The 14,832-nt window shown below is 41.4% G+C and overlaps 1 protein-coding gene and 1 pseudogene across 2 annotated transcripts in view; both read left to right on the forward strand.

Moving 5' to 3' along the window:
• Positions 1 to 2,438: 2,438 nt before the first annotated feature.
• Positions 2,439 to 14,832, forward strand: part of EGFL6 (EGF like domain multiple 6) — a 65,621-nt gene continuing 53,227 nt past the window's right edge. For both annotated transcript variants that reach the window (XM_017968758.4, XM_017968759.4), the window contains exon 1: positions 2,439 to 2,770. In XM_017968758.4, the coding sequence (XP_017824247.2) occupies positions 2,697 to 2,770 (74 nt within the window). In that variant the 5' untranslated portion in view covers positions 2,439 to 2,696. The remainder of the gene's footprint in view (positions 2,771 to 14,832) is intronic.
• Positions 7,538 to 7,886, forward strand: LOC100400867 (large ribosomal subunit protein eL30 pseudogene; annotated as a pseudogene).

The raw sequence follows: 14,832 nt of genomic DNA on the forward strand, positions 1-14,832 counted from the left end.
TTTCCATGTTCTTTCTCTGTTGCTCAAACTATGTGACAGCTCTTTTGTTCACAGCTCCCCCAGGGAAATAATAGGTAGGTTGGTTGGGGAGTGTTTGACCTCCCCCAAACTTTCCTGTTGTAATGTTCTAGAGGCCTTTTAGCCTCTAGAAGAGAATTCAGCTCTGACAAACAAAAAGCAGAAAGCGTCAAAATGCTGAAACTAAAGCTAGAATGTTACAGATAATTTCAATGCAAGATGTTAGTCTGACTTTATAACTCAGGGCTAAGAAGGCAGATAGCCCTCACATTTTAGACAAATCATGTTTTGTTAGCACTTTTACTATCTTCATGTTTAGGAAGCAGTGGCATGGGCAAAACTCCATAATTTTTAATTCAACTTTATTTCCAGATATTAGGAAGCTGCTAATTTCGTGCTGCTATCCATATCCCCTCAGGCCTTACATTTCAGTAGGACCTTCAACAGTCAGTATCTCTAGTCATTTGTCTGAGGGTTTTCTTTGGCCCTCAGACAGAAGACTGAGTCCTAGGATCAGTACCATAGTAGAAGCTTTCAGGTAATGACTGAATGGGAAAGTGCTGTATAAATACCCCACGTTCCCTTGCCTTTAAGGTAAAATCATTTGGAGATGCATGTTCAATGCTGGCTGTGGAAGATCCCCAGCAGCAGGAACCTCCAGTTTCACACAATGATAACTTAATATACACCTGATACTGTCTTCTTTTCTTCATTTCCTCACTCACTACCCATGTTCTCTGTACCTCAGGAATAAACTACTTTCACTTGAATCCTTGCCTCAGGGTCTGCCTGTGGGCAAGCTCACACCAAGACAAATTTTATATTCCATTTTCTTTAAGATCCTCGCAGGAATAGAGTTGATACCTCGTATTATTTTCTTTTAGTTTTAATATTTTTGGTAAATAAAACAAGTTATGGTATGGAGAGTTCAAAGTGTTTTGATGACAGCCTTGGAGAGCATCTTATTACCTTGTTCATGATACTCATCTGACATATGAATCTGCCAAAAAGTGAGAAGATGAGAAAAGAGATTGATATAAGAGCAGTAGGTCCCAATGGGGAAAAGCCCTGGTTTCCAGTTTTGGTTCTATACTTGTTAGCTGCTTAACCTCTCTGACTCAGTTTCTTGACACTTCAAACATGGGGAAACTAACTGTCTCTATCTTGTGGATGTTCAATCAGATAACACATGTTAAGTGATTAAGACAATATCTGACACTATTAGTTATGAGCAGCTCAATGGTCTAAGTAGTTACCTACCAAGGGCACTGAGTCCATGGAGATACCTTCAACTGTAAAACAGAAAACCCAACTAACCGTGGCTTGCACCAATAAGAACATCGATTACAATGTAAAGCATTCATTGGCCAGCATTAAGCATATGCCTGTAAAACCATGAATCAAATTTCTAATCAAGACAAACCTCCTCTTTTTCTGTATCCTTTTTCATTTCATTTCTCACAACAGGTCACTGTGTGTCAGAGGACTACCAAAATAAGCCTCAGTAGATTGGCTGGTGACAATTGGCAACCTTAACTGAGTTCATTCATATATGTGTGGATTGGCTAATGTATGTGGAGCTTCATCGAGTATTTCTGCTTCAAGCTAGAGGTCTGCAGGTTGATGAGGTAGCTTTTTCACCTGTTTCTCATTCTCCCTGGACCACCAGGCTAGGTGGTACAAGGTCTTCTCATGTTCATAATAGAGGGTCAGGTGTGTTAAGACCTAAGCTTGGAACTGGCACACTGCAACTTTTCTGCCCTTAAACCATTGATCAAACAAGTCATACGGCCTGGTCCAAAGCCAACGTGTGGGGTCATAGGCTCTGCCCACCATGAAGCCAAAGGGTGTGGACGTAGGAAGAAGGACAGAAAGGGACCAGTCATTCATTCTACTGTAACACATTGTTGGAACAAAGAATGTGTCAGTACCCAAATGATTCTGAATTCATATAGCATTCACGTTTCTGCCATGAATTTCTGCATTGGATACTATATCGGGATATCATCTGAGGTCCCACGTAAGTAAGCTGTTGCAAATGGGCCTGAGAGATTACTTGCCAAATGACAGGGTTGCCCAGGACATAGTGACCTTCCTGCTGTAGCATCCCATGATTTGCAGTTTGTCGAAGAAAAACGGGAGAACGTGAAAACCCAAAGAGAAGTGAGGAAGCCTGTCTTAGGAATTGTATCCTTCCATCCTGCTTCGACTTCTCAACTAAATTCTTAAGTCCTGGAGTGCAGGTATTACTAAAATCTGGCCCATGCCTGAAATAGATGGCAGGAGATGGTGACTCTGACAAGTGTGAAGTGACCTGAATCTGGGGGAAGTTTCTGGGTGAACAGAGAGCGCGGAGGATGCGCGGGTCGTGCTGGAGGCGGGTCCCAGCCAGATGTGCACGGCCCGCCCCGCCCTCCCTCGCTTACCCGGTCCAGCTTCATCCGCAGAGGAGTCTCGACCAGGCTTGCCAGGGCGCCCTCAGCCCCTCCCGAGGCCGCGAGCGTCCCCGCCGCGGTGCCCGGCCTCCCCTTAGCCTGCAGAGACAACACCCGGTAACTGCGAGTGCAGCGGAGACCCCGAGCGGCCGAGGAGAGAGGAGGCGGCCGCTCAGCTGCGACGGGGTCCGGCCGGCGCCCTCCCGAGGGGGCGCTGGAGGAGGAGGGAGGACCCCCGCGAAGATGCCTCTGCCCTGGGGCCTTGCGCTCCCCCTTCTGCTCCCCTGGGTGGCAGGTGGCTTCGGGAACCCGGCCAGGTAAGTGACTGGCGATTGGCTTTCCCCTACCCCCGGCCTGAGTTGCCGCTTTGGGGCCGCTTCTCTTTGCAGGCACCCCCGCGTGTATGGACGTGAGTGTGCACGTGTGCCTGTGCGCGCTGAGACGGTATTTAACCTGGATACCAGGCCTGGAACGTCCACGGGCTCTCCTCCCTGCTCTCCTGTGGCGGGAATTTGCTCCTAGTTAGCTCCTTTTGCATCAGCTGTGCCCCACCTGGCTGCGTCCGGAGGGTTGTAGGGGGGAGGCTCTGCGCGCAGACCCGTGGGTGCGTGCAGGCTTGGTGGTCTGCAGACCTGTTGTGGGGGCAGGTGTATGAGGGTCGGTATGCATGCTGGTGGGTGGGTTCTGTGTGCGGTTTCGTGATTTTCACTCTATTCACAGGACACCAAGTGCTTGTCAGTCGCTAGTTTTGCTGGGGAAGAGGGAAAGAAACCAAGGACGATAAAGCATTTACTGAGCCAGCCGAACTGCTCTCCTCACTGCTCTCTGATTAGTGTTGATGAACTGGAAAGAAAGGACGCGGTTGTCAGATGACAACCATTCTCATTCTTGCTATGGCAATGCAGACTCTAAAGCTGTTCCCTACTGCCCGTAAGCTTAGCTGAGACCTGAAACATTTTTTCCAGAGATTGACAAAGCTGCTTAGTAAATGCACGCTTACATCGTGCTTACTGTCGGCCTGGTACTGTTCTAAGCACTTTCGGACTATTAACCTACCCAAAGCCCATGATGGCTCTGCGTGTAAGGTACTATTATGATCATCACCTTGTTGTAGAAGAGAAAAACGAGGCACAAAGGTGACGTGATTTGCCTGAGGAAGCGTATCCAGTAAGCAATGGAGCCAGGACGCAAGCCTAGGTATTCTGGCCCAGTCTTTGTTCTTCACCAGGGCACTAGGGCAGTCTTTTGGAAAACACCCGACGGAAAAGGATTTCTGGTTCTCTGACTGTGATGTCTTGCTTTCTACTTAGGTGTCCACCAGAGTATGGTTTTTCTACCACAGCATTATTGACCTTTTGGGCTGGGCTGGATGATTATTTGTTGGGGTGATGTCCTGCCCTGTGATTGCAGGATGCTTAGCAGCACCTGTGGTCTCTACCCACTAGATACTAGTAGCAACCTTGACCCCACCCACCACCAGGTTGTGGCAATACAAAAACGTCTGGGATCTTGCCCAAGGTCCCTGGAGGGCACAATTGCTCCCAGCTGAGACTGCTGAACTACAGAAATGTTTCAGTGGTGACTCCGGGGGAGAGTAGGATAAGAGCTTTGGTTTGGTACAGGCTTCTTGAAGGTTCGCCTATCTTTGTTTGACTTACAGCAAAAAAATCTTTCATTAGAGTTAGCCATGGAATTAAGAGATTTTGAAGTTCAAACAGAACAAACCTCAAACCAGATTCGTAGAATGTATGATGGCAAGCTTCAATTTCCTTTTCATGATAAAAATGTAAGCAGATGCAATTTGCTCATAATCACATGTTCCTTGAATGCTAGAGGTTCTTGCATTGCTGGAAAGCCCACTTCAAAAAGACCGAATGCTATTTGGAGATGAGATTAATAGTTCTTTAGTGGCTGGCAAACTGACCTCCAGGAGCTTCACTTTCAAAGTGCCACCAAATTAAATTAAAAGCCAAAAAGCCCCTGGATAAACCCAAGAATATTAAACTGGAGAATCCATGTCAGGATTCTGCAGTTCTGCAGTTTTCAAGATGTGAACCATAGCTTCTTTAGACGATTATCAAGTTTACGAGCTGGTGTGTTTATTATTTGCTCAACATGCTTGGAAATGTCAAGTGGTCAGCTCTTCAGGAATGTCCAGGACCTATGTTTAATCAGCTCTAGGCTCCACATTACGGATAAGACACTGTTACAGTGAAGGAAAGGCACCCATTGCAGAAAAATGGGTCTACTGGTTATTTCCTGGGATTTCACAACTTATACGAAAAACTGTGGCTGCTGCATAGAGATTTCCAAAATAAGCAACAGTTGTTTTTAATTGAAACACTACACTATGATTTTATAACCTAGAAAGTTATGTGCCTTTTAAACAGTACTTAGTGCATAGTAGACAATGAACACTCGTGAAATGAATAAATCATTAGCTGCATGCATGTATCTGCTCTTAAGCTTCAGAATTTGGCTTGCCTTATATTTCGTTTGTCCTTTGGGTATTAGAACTATTTAGATACCCTAGATCTGCTCTGTCTAATAAAGCAAAGATGGTAACCAGGAACCCCAAGTAGCAATTGAGTACCTGAAACATGACCAGTCCAAGTTGAGATGTGCTGTAAAAAGTATAAAATACACATCGAATTTTCAAGATGTAGTAGGAAAAAAAGAATAGGAAATATCTCGCCAATCATGTCATATTGATTACATGTTGAAATGGTAATATGGATATACTGCACTAGGTAAAATGTTAGTAAAATTAATTGCTTCTGTTTCTTTCACATTAAAAAACGTGGCTACTAGAAAATTTTAAATGGCATATATGGCTATATTTTTCCATTGCACAGTACTGGTCTAGAACATTTATTGATCTGAACTCTATCTCTAGTGTTCTAGGTCCTAACACTGATCTTTTTACCTTGGGCACATAAGATAAATATATGATTAACTTTGCTACTCTGGAGATTAACTTTTGGAGTAACTCATTACTTAGAACATATTTCTGCTTTATATTTTTTCTCTATTGAATTCAAGTAAAAATAATGTGAGAAAGGAGGGAATGACTAGGTTCTTGCTGAGAGACTTTCCTTACAGAGACCGCATGCTATGTGGAGAATTGATTCTCCTCAAAGCCCTGGTAGCAAAGTGCCACTGTAAAAATTAGCCACAAATTCCATGGCTTAAAACAACAGAAGTTTATTGTCTTGCAGTTCTGAAGGTCGGAAGTTCATAATGAATCTTCCGGGGCTGAGATTAAGGCATCAGCAGGACTGGTTTCTTCTGGTGGCTTCACGGTAGGATCCATTTCTTGTTTCTTCAGGTGGCAGCTTCTAGAGGCTGCCAACAATCCTTAGCCTGTGGCTGCATCACTCCAATCTTTTTCCTTTGTCACCTTGCCTTCTTTCTGATTCTTCCTTGTTTTCCTCCTCCTAAGAAGAACGCTTGTGATTATATCAGGCTCACTCAGATAATCCAGGATAATCTTCTCATTGCAAGATCCTTCACTTGATCACATTTGGAAAGTCCCTTTTGGTGTATAAGATAACATTCAGAGGTTCCGGGGATTAGGACGTGTACCTCTGCGGGGTAGGGGACACATTATTCAGACTTTCACAGGAAGCCTGAGCTGCAAGTATATTGTTTTTGTTTCTGTGGGCTAGATTTTATCTTTAAACGTGATTTTAGTGATTTTTGAATAGTTGGTATATCACCTATTTCTTTATTCCTTAAACTGTAATTTGTAAGAATATACCCAAAACTCAAGAGCTGTGTGTTTCTAGGAAATATAATCATCTAGTTACAACTTAAAAATCATTTCTGGGCAGTCTTATTTCAATAATTTCATTGGCTTAGAAGGTGTTGAAGTCCTATTTATATGTAATTCATGAGCATAAATCAAGGTTTTGTAAACATTACAATGAAAATAAGTATATTACCTAGTCTTCATAAATCAGATTGGCATTCATCAAATATAATTGGTTGACACTAGTAAGTGTTAACCATTTTCAATGTTATTTCAATCAATTCTCTCAACAACCCTAAGAAATAGGTATTATGTTCATTTGGCAGGCCAGGGAATGGAGAAACTTGAAGAAATTAGCTGATTTCCCATGAATTACATTTGATTTGGTCTTCTGCCCTAAGACCAGTGTTGTCCCACTATTCCAAATGTCTTCCCTAAAAAAAAGTGAATACAGAAAAGCTAACATTTTTACAAAGTGCTTTCTTACAAATGATCACCAGTGATTCTGTTTAGCTTGACTCTAGTTCAGCACATTCAAAGGACATGTGTAGAGTAAGTGCTCCATCCACTTACTCTAAGTACCACCACTTTTCCCTTTCTAAGTTTGCATTTTCTCAGAAGCAGATTCTGTGTGTAGTTTATTTGAGAGGTGATCCCAGGAAGTTCTGGTAGGGAAGTGGGACAGAGAAGAGAAAGAATTGTTGTAAAAATAAGTCATCACTCTGAGTCAGTCCTGCTGGGGAATCCTAGGAGACAGTAGAACACGAGCATCCTAGTTATGTCTTCTGAAGACAAGGGTGCCAGAGTGTTTATTATCCCAACAATCATTGGTTGAGGGCTTCCGGGGAAGGGGATTCTGAACTTTCAGCCTACTGTGCACACAGGAAGAGCTGCCTCCTGCCAAGTCAAAAAAGTCTCAGGAATCAGAAATGAGGTTGGTCATGTACCACAATGCACCAACAACTATTTACCACTGATCCAGTAAAACAGGGGACTACCGCTAATGAACTTGCACTCCTGGTGGCAAATTTCAGTACAAAAACTCCTCTGAGGACAGTGGGGGCAGGACATGTAGGTGTCCTGAGGTGATGTGGACTGAATTATGTACTCTCTCAAGATTCATATGTTGAAGCCCTAACCACCGTACCTCAGAATGTAATTATATTTGGAGATGGGGTCTTTAAAGGAGCTGTTAAAATGAGTTCATTATGGTGGGTCCTTATACAACATGACTGCTGTCCTTATTAGAAGAAGAGATTAGGGCCTTTCTCCTGCCCCAGCCATCTTGGTGGGTGCTCTTGGCTGGGGGCCATCCCACACCTAAGACAGGAAGATGGTGGCTGCAAAGAAGATGAAAAAGTCACTGAAGTCAATCAATTGTAGGCTCCAACTCACTATGAAAAGTGAAAAGTCCATGCTGGAGTACGAGAAGACTCTGAAGATGATCAGACAAAGCAAAGTGAAACTGGTCATCCTTGCCAACAATTGTACAGCTTTGAGGAAATCTGAAACAGCATTGTTACAGCATGTTGGCCAAAACTGGTGTCCATCACTACAGTGGCAATAATGTTGAATTGGGCATAGCATGCAGAAAATACCACAGATTCTGCACACTAGCTATCATTTATCCAGAAGTTTCTGATATCATTGGAAGCATGCCGGAACAGACTGGTGAAAGGTAAACCATACAAACTTTTTCTCTAATAAAACTTGCCAGAGCTTATTTTTTTTTAAAAAAATGGAGGAGATTAGAAAACAGACACACACAGAGGAAGACCATTTATGGACACAAAAAGAAGAAAGCCATCTACAAGCCATGGAGAGAGGCTTCTGAGGAAACCAACCCTACCAACACCTTGATCTTGGTTTTCCAGCCTCCACTTAGTCTGTGGTACTTTGTTATAGCAGCCGTAGCACACCAATACATAAGGTATGTTCAGAAAAGATAGAAGCCACATGGGATCAAAGAACAAAAGTCCACCTGATCTTTATTTTCAGTTGAATGCATACTGAAAACTGGCCTCACAAGCTATTTGGCATTGGAGGTTTTAAGCAGGAAATGTCAGAATAGGGATAATGGGCTTGTAGCAGCTAGTTACTGTGAAAACATTGTTTTTTGATCCTCAGAATTTGCTGCAAGTGATAGAAAACTCAAATAACCTTGGCTTAAGCAAGATAGATATATGTTTCTCTTTCACAAAGGCATGAGTAATTGGGCTGATATGGCTGGCCCTTCATGGAGTCAGGGACCCAGATGCTGCCATTTAATGGCTCCATCAGAAGACCCTCCCCTTGTGGCCTAAGATGGCTTCTTGAGCTTCAGCAAATAGGTCCAAATACCAGCTGCGTTGGGCTGTTCTTGCATTGCTATAAAGAAATACCTGAGCCTGGGTAATTTATAAAGAAAAGAGGTTTAATTGGCTCATGGTTCTGCAGGCTTTACAGGAAGCTTAGTGGCTTCTGCCTCTAGTGAGGCCTTAGGAAGCTTCCAATCATGGCAGAAGGTGAAGGGAAAGCAGGTGTCTCACATGGCAAAAGCAGGAACAAGGGCAGGGGAAGGTGCCACACACTCATACACTTTTAAACAACCAGATCTCATGAGAACTCACTCACTACCGAGGGGATGGCACTAAATCATTCATGTGAAATCCACCCTCATGATCCACTCACCTCTTGCCAGTCTCAACCTCCAACTCTGGGAATTGCATATAAACATGAGATTTGAGAGAAAAACATGCAATCTATATCACCAGCCAATAAGAGGAAATAAGTGAAGAACATCCCTCCTCCCTTCAGACACATCCTAGAAGTGTTGCATGTGGCGCTTCTGTTTATATCCCGTTAGCCAGAACTTAGTTCCCCGGCCACATATTATTGAAGTGAAGGCTGGAAAATGCAGTTTGTATTCCGAGTGGCTATGTAATAGGGGTCTTATTACTAAGAAAGAAGGGGAAAACAGAGATTGAGGTCCCACTGGCAATGTTGACCATGTGTAAATTATAGATCACATCTCCAATTATATAGATGAGTAACCTGAATTTCAAAAGAATAGATTGTTAAGTGATTTGTGCAGAATCTCACATTAAACAAGTGACAGATTTAAAAGCCATGGTGTTTCCCAAGGATAGTTAAGTCACTTTTCATTAAATATTTTATCCACAGAGATCAGTAGAACTTCTATTTTCATCAATTAACTTGCTGGGTCCCAGTGGGTCAGTTTAAATAACTGACCTGTTTTCAATGTGAAGGTCTTGTTTATTTTTTAAAAAATTATAAAAAGTGTTAAAATTAATTCTATTTAATGCAACATTAACTGAACAGTTGATGTGCCCAAACATTTTTCTAAATGCCAGAGATTCATATGTACTGCCTCTCTCACTAGACGACTTCATAGGGTAATCAAAATGTCTTTCTTTCCTTTTTGGCCAGGGAAGCCAGGGAGGAAGGGTATACATCCAGGTTCTAGGCCAGTGCCTGGCACATAGTACATATTGAATTAAAAATTAGGTAAATTAATAAATGACCAAGGAAGGGGGATGGAGAGGCAAATAATGTTATTTATATATAAATAAAAGTATGTATGTATGTATATATATATATACACACACAGTATAGCATCTCAAATAATGGATATATATTATATGTTTATATGCATATGTATAAACATATAGAACAAGTTTATATATATCTGATGTGTGTGTGTGTGTGTGTGTGTGTGTGTGTGTGTACACACACAAAACATTCCACAGAATACAGACAAGAGAGAAACTGAGTCCACATGAGAGAATCAGGGAAAACTCAATGTAGTAGATAACATTTATACTGTGCATATGGAGCAAATGTGAGCCCACCTGATATAAAATGGGAGTAGAAAACAAATATTCTAATGTTTAATTCCCAGTAGGTATTGTGATATAGATACATACCTGCAAAAAAATGCACAAGGAAGGCATCAGCCCAAGATACAGAGTGGACTGGCCAGAATCTTAGGTCATTAGCCCAGTGGCTGCCAAGAAGCAAAGAAGGCAGGCTGGTACCCGGCTGCGAGGAGCCCAGTACTTTGAGCCAAGGAGTTTGGACATGGTTCTGAGAGCAATAGCAAGCAAACAGGCCATTGCGGGCTCTGTGTTCTTTAAAGTTAACACAATTTTGACTAATTCACGCGCAGAATTATGACACAATTGCACATAATTATTCAGGTAATGAGCTATCATTTAGTTTAATTGGCAGCATTTTTCTTTTCTGATGTAGATAATAATAGTGCGCTTATAATCCATGATATCTCAGATTTAATGAATACAGGTACAAAATTAAAACTCAAAATACCAAAGTAACAAACATCAACAAACATCATCACCTTGCTCTTCAGTACAGTCTTTCCTTGGTTTATGGACACCACATTTATTAGTTATCTATTGCTATGCAACAGAATACTTCACAATTTGGTGGCTTAAAGTAACATTTATTATTTCACATTTTCTATGAATCAGGAATTCAGGAGCAGCTTAGCTAGATGGGGCTTGGGCTTTTTTAAAGACTTTTTTAGAGCACTTTTAGGTTAACAGTAAAAGGGCGTGGAGTTTTTCCATTCCTATTTCAGGTTCAGGGATACCTGTGCTGGTTTGTTAAATAGATAAATTCATGTTATGATGGTTTGTTTTACAGATTTTGTGACCCAGGTACTAACTGTAGTAACCAATAGGTATTTTTTCTGATCCTCTCCCTCCTCCTACCCTCAACTCTCAAATAGACCATGGGGTCTGTTGTTTCCCTCTCTGTGCCCATTGGTTCTCATCATTTAGCTCCCATTTATAAGTGAGAACATGCGGTATTTGGTTTTCTGTTCCTGCCTTAGTTTGCTAAGGATAATGGCCTTCAGCTCCATCCATGTTCTTGCAAAGGACATGATCTCTTTCTTTTATATGGCTGCATTGTATTCCATGGTGTATAGGTACCATATTTGCTTTATCCAGTCTATCATTGATGGGCATTTATATTGATTCTATATCTTTGCTATTGTGAATAGCGCTGCAGTGAATATATGTGTGCATGTGTCTTTATGGTACAATGATTTTTATTCTTTTGGCATATACCCAGAAATGGGATTGCTGGGTCAAATGTTAATTCTGTTTTTAGTTCTTTGAGACATCACCACACTTCTTGGGCTTAGAGTTTTTCACAAGGTTGCAGTCGAGTTGTTGATCAATGCTATAGCCATCTCACATCTTGACTCTGGCTGGAGGATCTGCTTCCAAGATGGCATACACACATGGCTGTTGGCAGGAGGCCTGAGCTTCTGTCTATGTGGACCTCTCCATAGGGCTGCTTGAATGTTCTCACAACATGTTAGCTGACTTCCCCCATAGTGACTAATCCAAGAGAGAGAACAAGGAGGAAGCTACAATGCCTTCTGTATCCTAATTTTGGAAGTTACCCCCATTACTCCCACAGTATTCTTTGTTAGATGTCAGTCACTAAGTACAACCCCCACATAAAAGGAGGGGAATTTAACTTCACCTTTTGAAAGGATGTGCATCAAATAATTTACGGACATATTTTAAAACCATCACAGAGAACGACACATTCTGATTTGCTTTCTCCCACACTGGTTACTCTTCCCTTCTTTGACAGGATTTAAAGTGCTGGATTTCCACAGATATTAATCTGACCCTATTTTCTTTCTTATTTACACTCTCCAGGTGATCTTCCCAGTTCCAGCATTTTCAGTGCCATCTGTACATATATTCATATCTTCAAAATGGGAATCTCAAGCCCCAGCCTCTTTCTGCTGCATTCTTGACCTATTCATTGATATGCATCACTGAGCCTAAGACATCCGAAACTGAACTCTTGATCATCATTCAGAACTTGCTTCTCTCCACTTCATCCTTTCTCACTCACCCCAGAACAAACAACATCCAACCTGGCTCAAGCCAAAAACTGGGGTATCATTCCTGACAAGTGGGTCTCTTCCTCCCAACTTGTATTACGTCTGCTACTAAGTCCTGTTATAAACCATATCTCAAGTCCATCCCCTTCTATCCCCACTCCCTGCCCCCACCTACCATCATCCAGCTACACCACCATTATCTCTCACCTGAACCACAATATCTTCCCTTTGCTTTTTCTTTTGCTGCCTCTATGCTTCAAAGTGTTCCTCTTAAAATTTAAATCAGACCATGTCAGCCCTCTTCTTAAAACTTTTCAGTGACTTTCCACCAGATTAAGAATAAAATTCATTCTACCTAAAATGGCATAAATGGCTCTGCTTGATCTAGACTTTGACTACTTCTCTAACGCCATCTTCCGTTTACATCATTCTCCCTCATGCTTACTGTGAATGAACGAATGAGATGGAGAATAAATGTAGCTGTCTTGATAACACTTGCTTTATTGACTGCCTTCCCTTCCTCATCTCACTTCCCCACTCCTTTATCAATGCTCACTTCCCCTCCTAAGTAAACCACTTCCATGGAAATTCTTGTCTGTGGTCTGCTTCTGGGGGAGCCTAAAACAAGACACTCCCCATCCCCAATCTCCACGTAACTCCTGAGCTTGGAAGATAAATGAGGAAAATAGAGGAAGCAATGGAAAGTTCCAACTTTTACCTGAGATTTACTACTATACCTACCAGTCATGGCATTAGAAATTTGAAGACATATCAACACAAACTAGTATAGGAGAGCTTTATAATCCAGTCAAGTTTTTTACTGGGTACATAAGCCCCTACACATCTGGGAAAGTGAGATGTATTGGGGTATCCCTAGGCCCAATGGACTTGTACTCTGTCTCTTGAAGATAGATGGGAGCCCAGAATTAATTTTAACTGGCTAGGTACAATGAACTTGCCATAGTGGAGCTATGATAAAAACAAAACAAAAATCAAAACCAGCAACAACAAAAGTCTTCATGGCTGGACCTTTTAATCTCTATTTAGAAAACTTTTATTTCATTTCTATGGCAATATTTAAATGTATTTAAACATCAGCAAAAAAAAAGTTTTTCTCAATTTGTCTTGGAGAATATAATGAAGTTTCCTGGAACCTGACCATAAACAAATGTACTAAGAATTCTGGCACAGCATATTTTTGCAGAAAATAAGGAATCCTATGAAGAAATACTACACTACTTACACAATCCCTGGAATGTTTTTAAATTAACTTCAGCTGTGGAGATGGCGATTTTCTGATTAATTTGATCAATGTAGACATCAAGCTGTATAATGCATTAAAGAAAGTGGGCAATTGAGCATTTAGCTCAGACTCCTACAGCTCAGGGCCTCCACTCCACAGAGACTTGTTCACGTACATTAGCATTTCCCTGTCTCAAGACTCAGTTCCCTGAGCCTCATATGTGCCAAATATTGTTTAGGAAGAGATGAGAAAGAGAGAGAGAGAGAGAACGAGAGAGAGAGAGAGAGAGAGAGGCTGGCCAGTCCATCTAGATCTTCCAAGGTGGCAGAGGATGTTGATAGGATTAATTCAGTCCAAAATTAGATATTCTGTTTTTAGGTTGATATATTTTATTTCTATCAATTATTCTGGTTTTGTCAGGTTCCATGGGGCTGGGTCAATCTAGCCAAATGCATAAAAGCTCACTTATATCCAGCTCTCTATTAAATTCCAGTGATTGATGCTATTCTTAATATCTTTGATATTCCAGAATGCACTGGCCCAACTTAACACATTAAAAAAATGCAAGCCTCACAAATATGAAATTAAACACAACATATATACAAAGCTATATTGTTAGCTTTGTAAGATTTGTTTATATAAATGGCTTCACATGCAAGGAGAAACGCTGTATACTAGACTTTAGGAAAATAAATGGCTCTTGAAATACTGTGGTGTTGATCAGGATAGGCTAGTGCATCAAACTACCTCAAAATCTCAGTAACTGAATATGGTAAAAGTTTCTTTCTTTACCTGCCTTGTAAGACGTATTTGAGGGACTCTGCTGCATGCCTTTATATGCGGCCAGCTTCTACCCATCTTGGGACGCCATCTTTCTTCAAGTATGAATACTCCTCTTTATTCAAGGGCTGATGGGAAATAAGTCCACTAAAGATTTTGTAAGAGGCTTTATGAGTCAGGCTTTGAGGTTGCCTGCATCCTGTCCATCTACATTTCATTAGCCAAAACTAGTCACGTGGTCCTACCTAACTGGCAGGCAGCTGGGAACTCTTGGGTAGTTTTGTGTCCAGGAGATGTAGAAATGGATTTGGTGAGCACTTAATCTCCTCTTTCACAATTGTTAAATTGCAACATATGAAGTCATAGATATTTGGTCACTTTTAACATATAAAAATGGTGAGTTGATATGGTTTAGCCTAATAGTTTATGTCTATTTATGTAGAATGCTTACAACCAGGTATTAAAGTAAAAGAATTTTTGAAGTTAGTGATGGGAAAGCTAGTGAGTGGGCATGGAATTAGAGCAGAGGGCAGGTGGAAGAAAAGGATGCTGGGAAAGTAATCTGAATCATTTGCTAACATTAACTTGGAACATGATTCAAGAACTGTGTAGAAACTAAAAGTTAATGTGCTTTTCTTGGCAGTTTTTGACAATTTTCACAAGATAATGTGCTCTTTTATTATTGTCAATATCATGCTTGCCTGTACTGGATTCC

Source organism: Callithrix jacchus, chromosome X, assembly GCF_049354715.1.
Source record: "Callithrix jacchus isolate 240 chromosome X, calJac240_pri, whole genome shotgun sequence".
In the NCBI taxonomy this organism is placed as follows: Eukaryota; Metazoa; Chordata; class Mammalia; order Primates; family Cebidae; genus Callithrix; species Callithrix jacchus.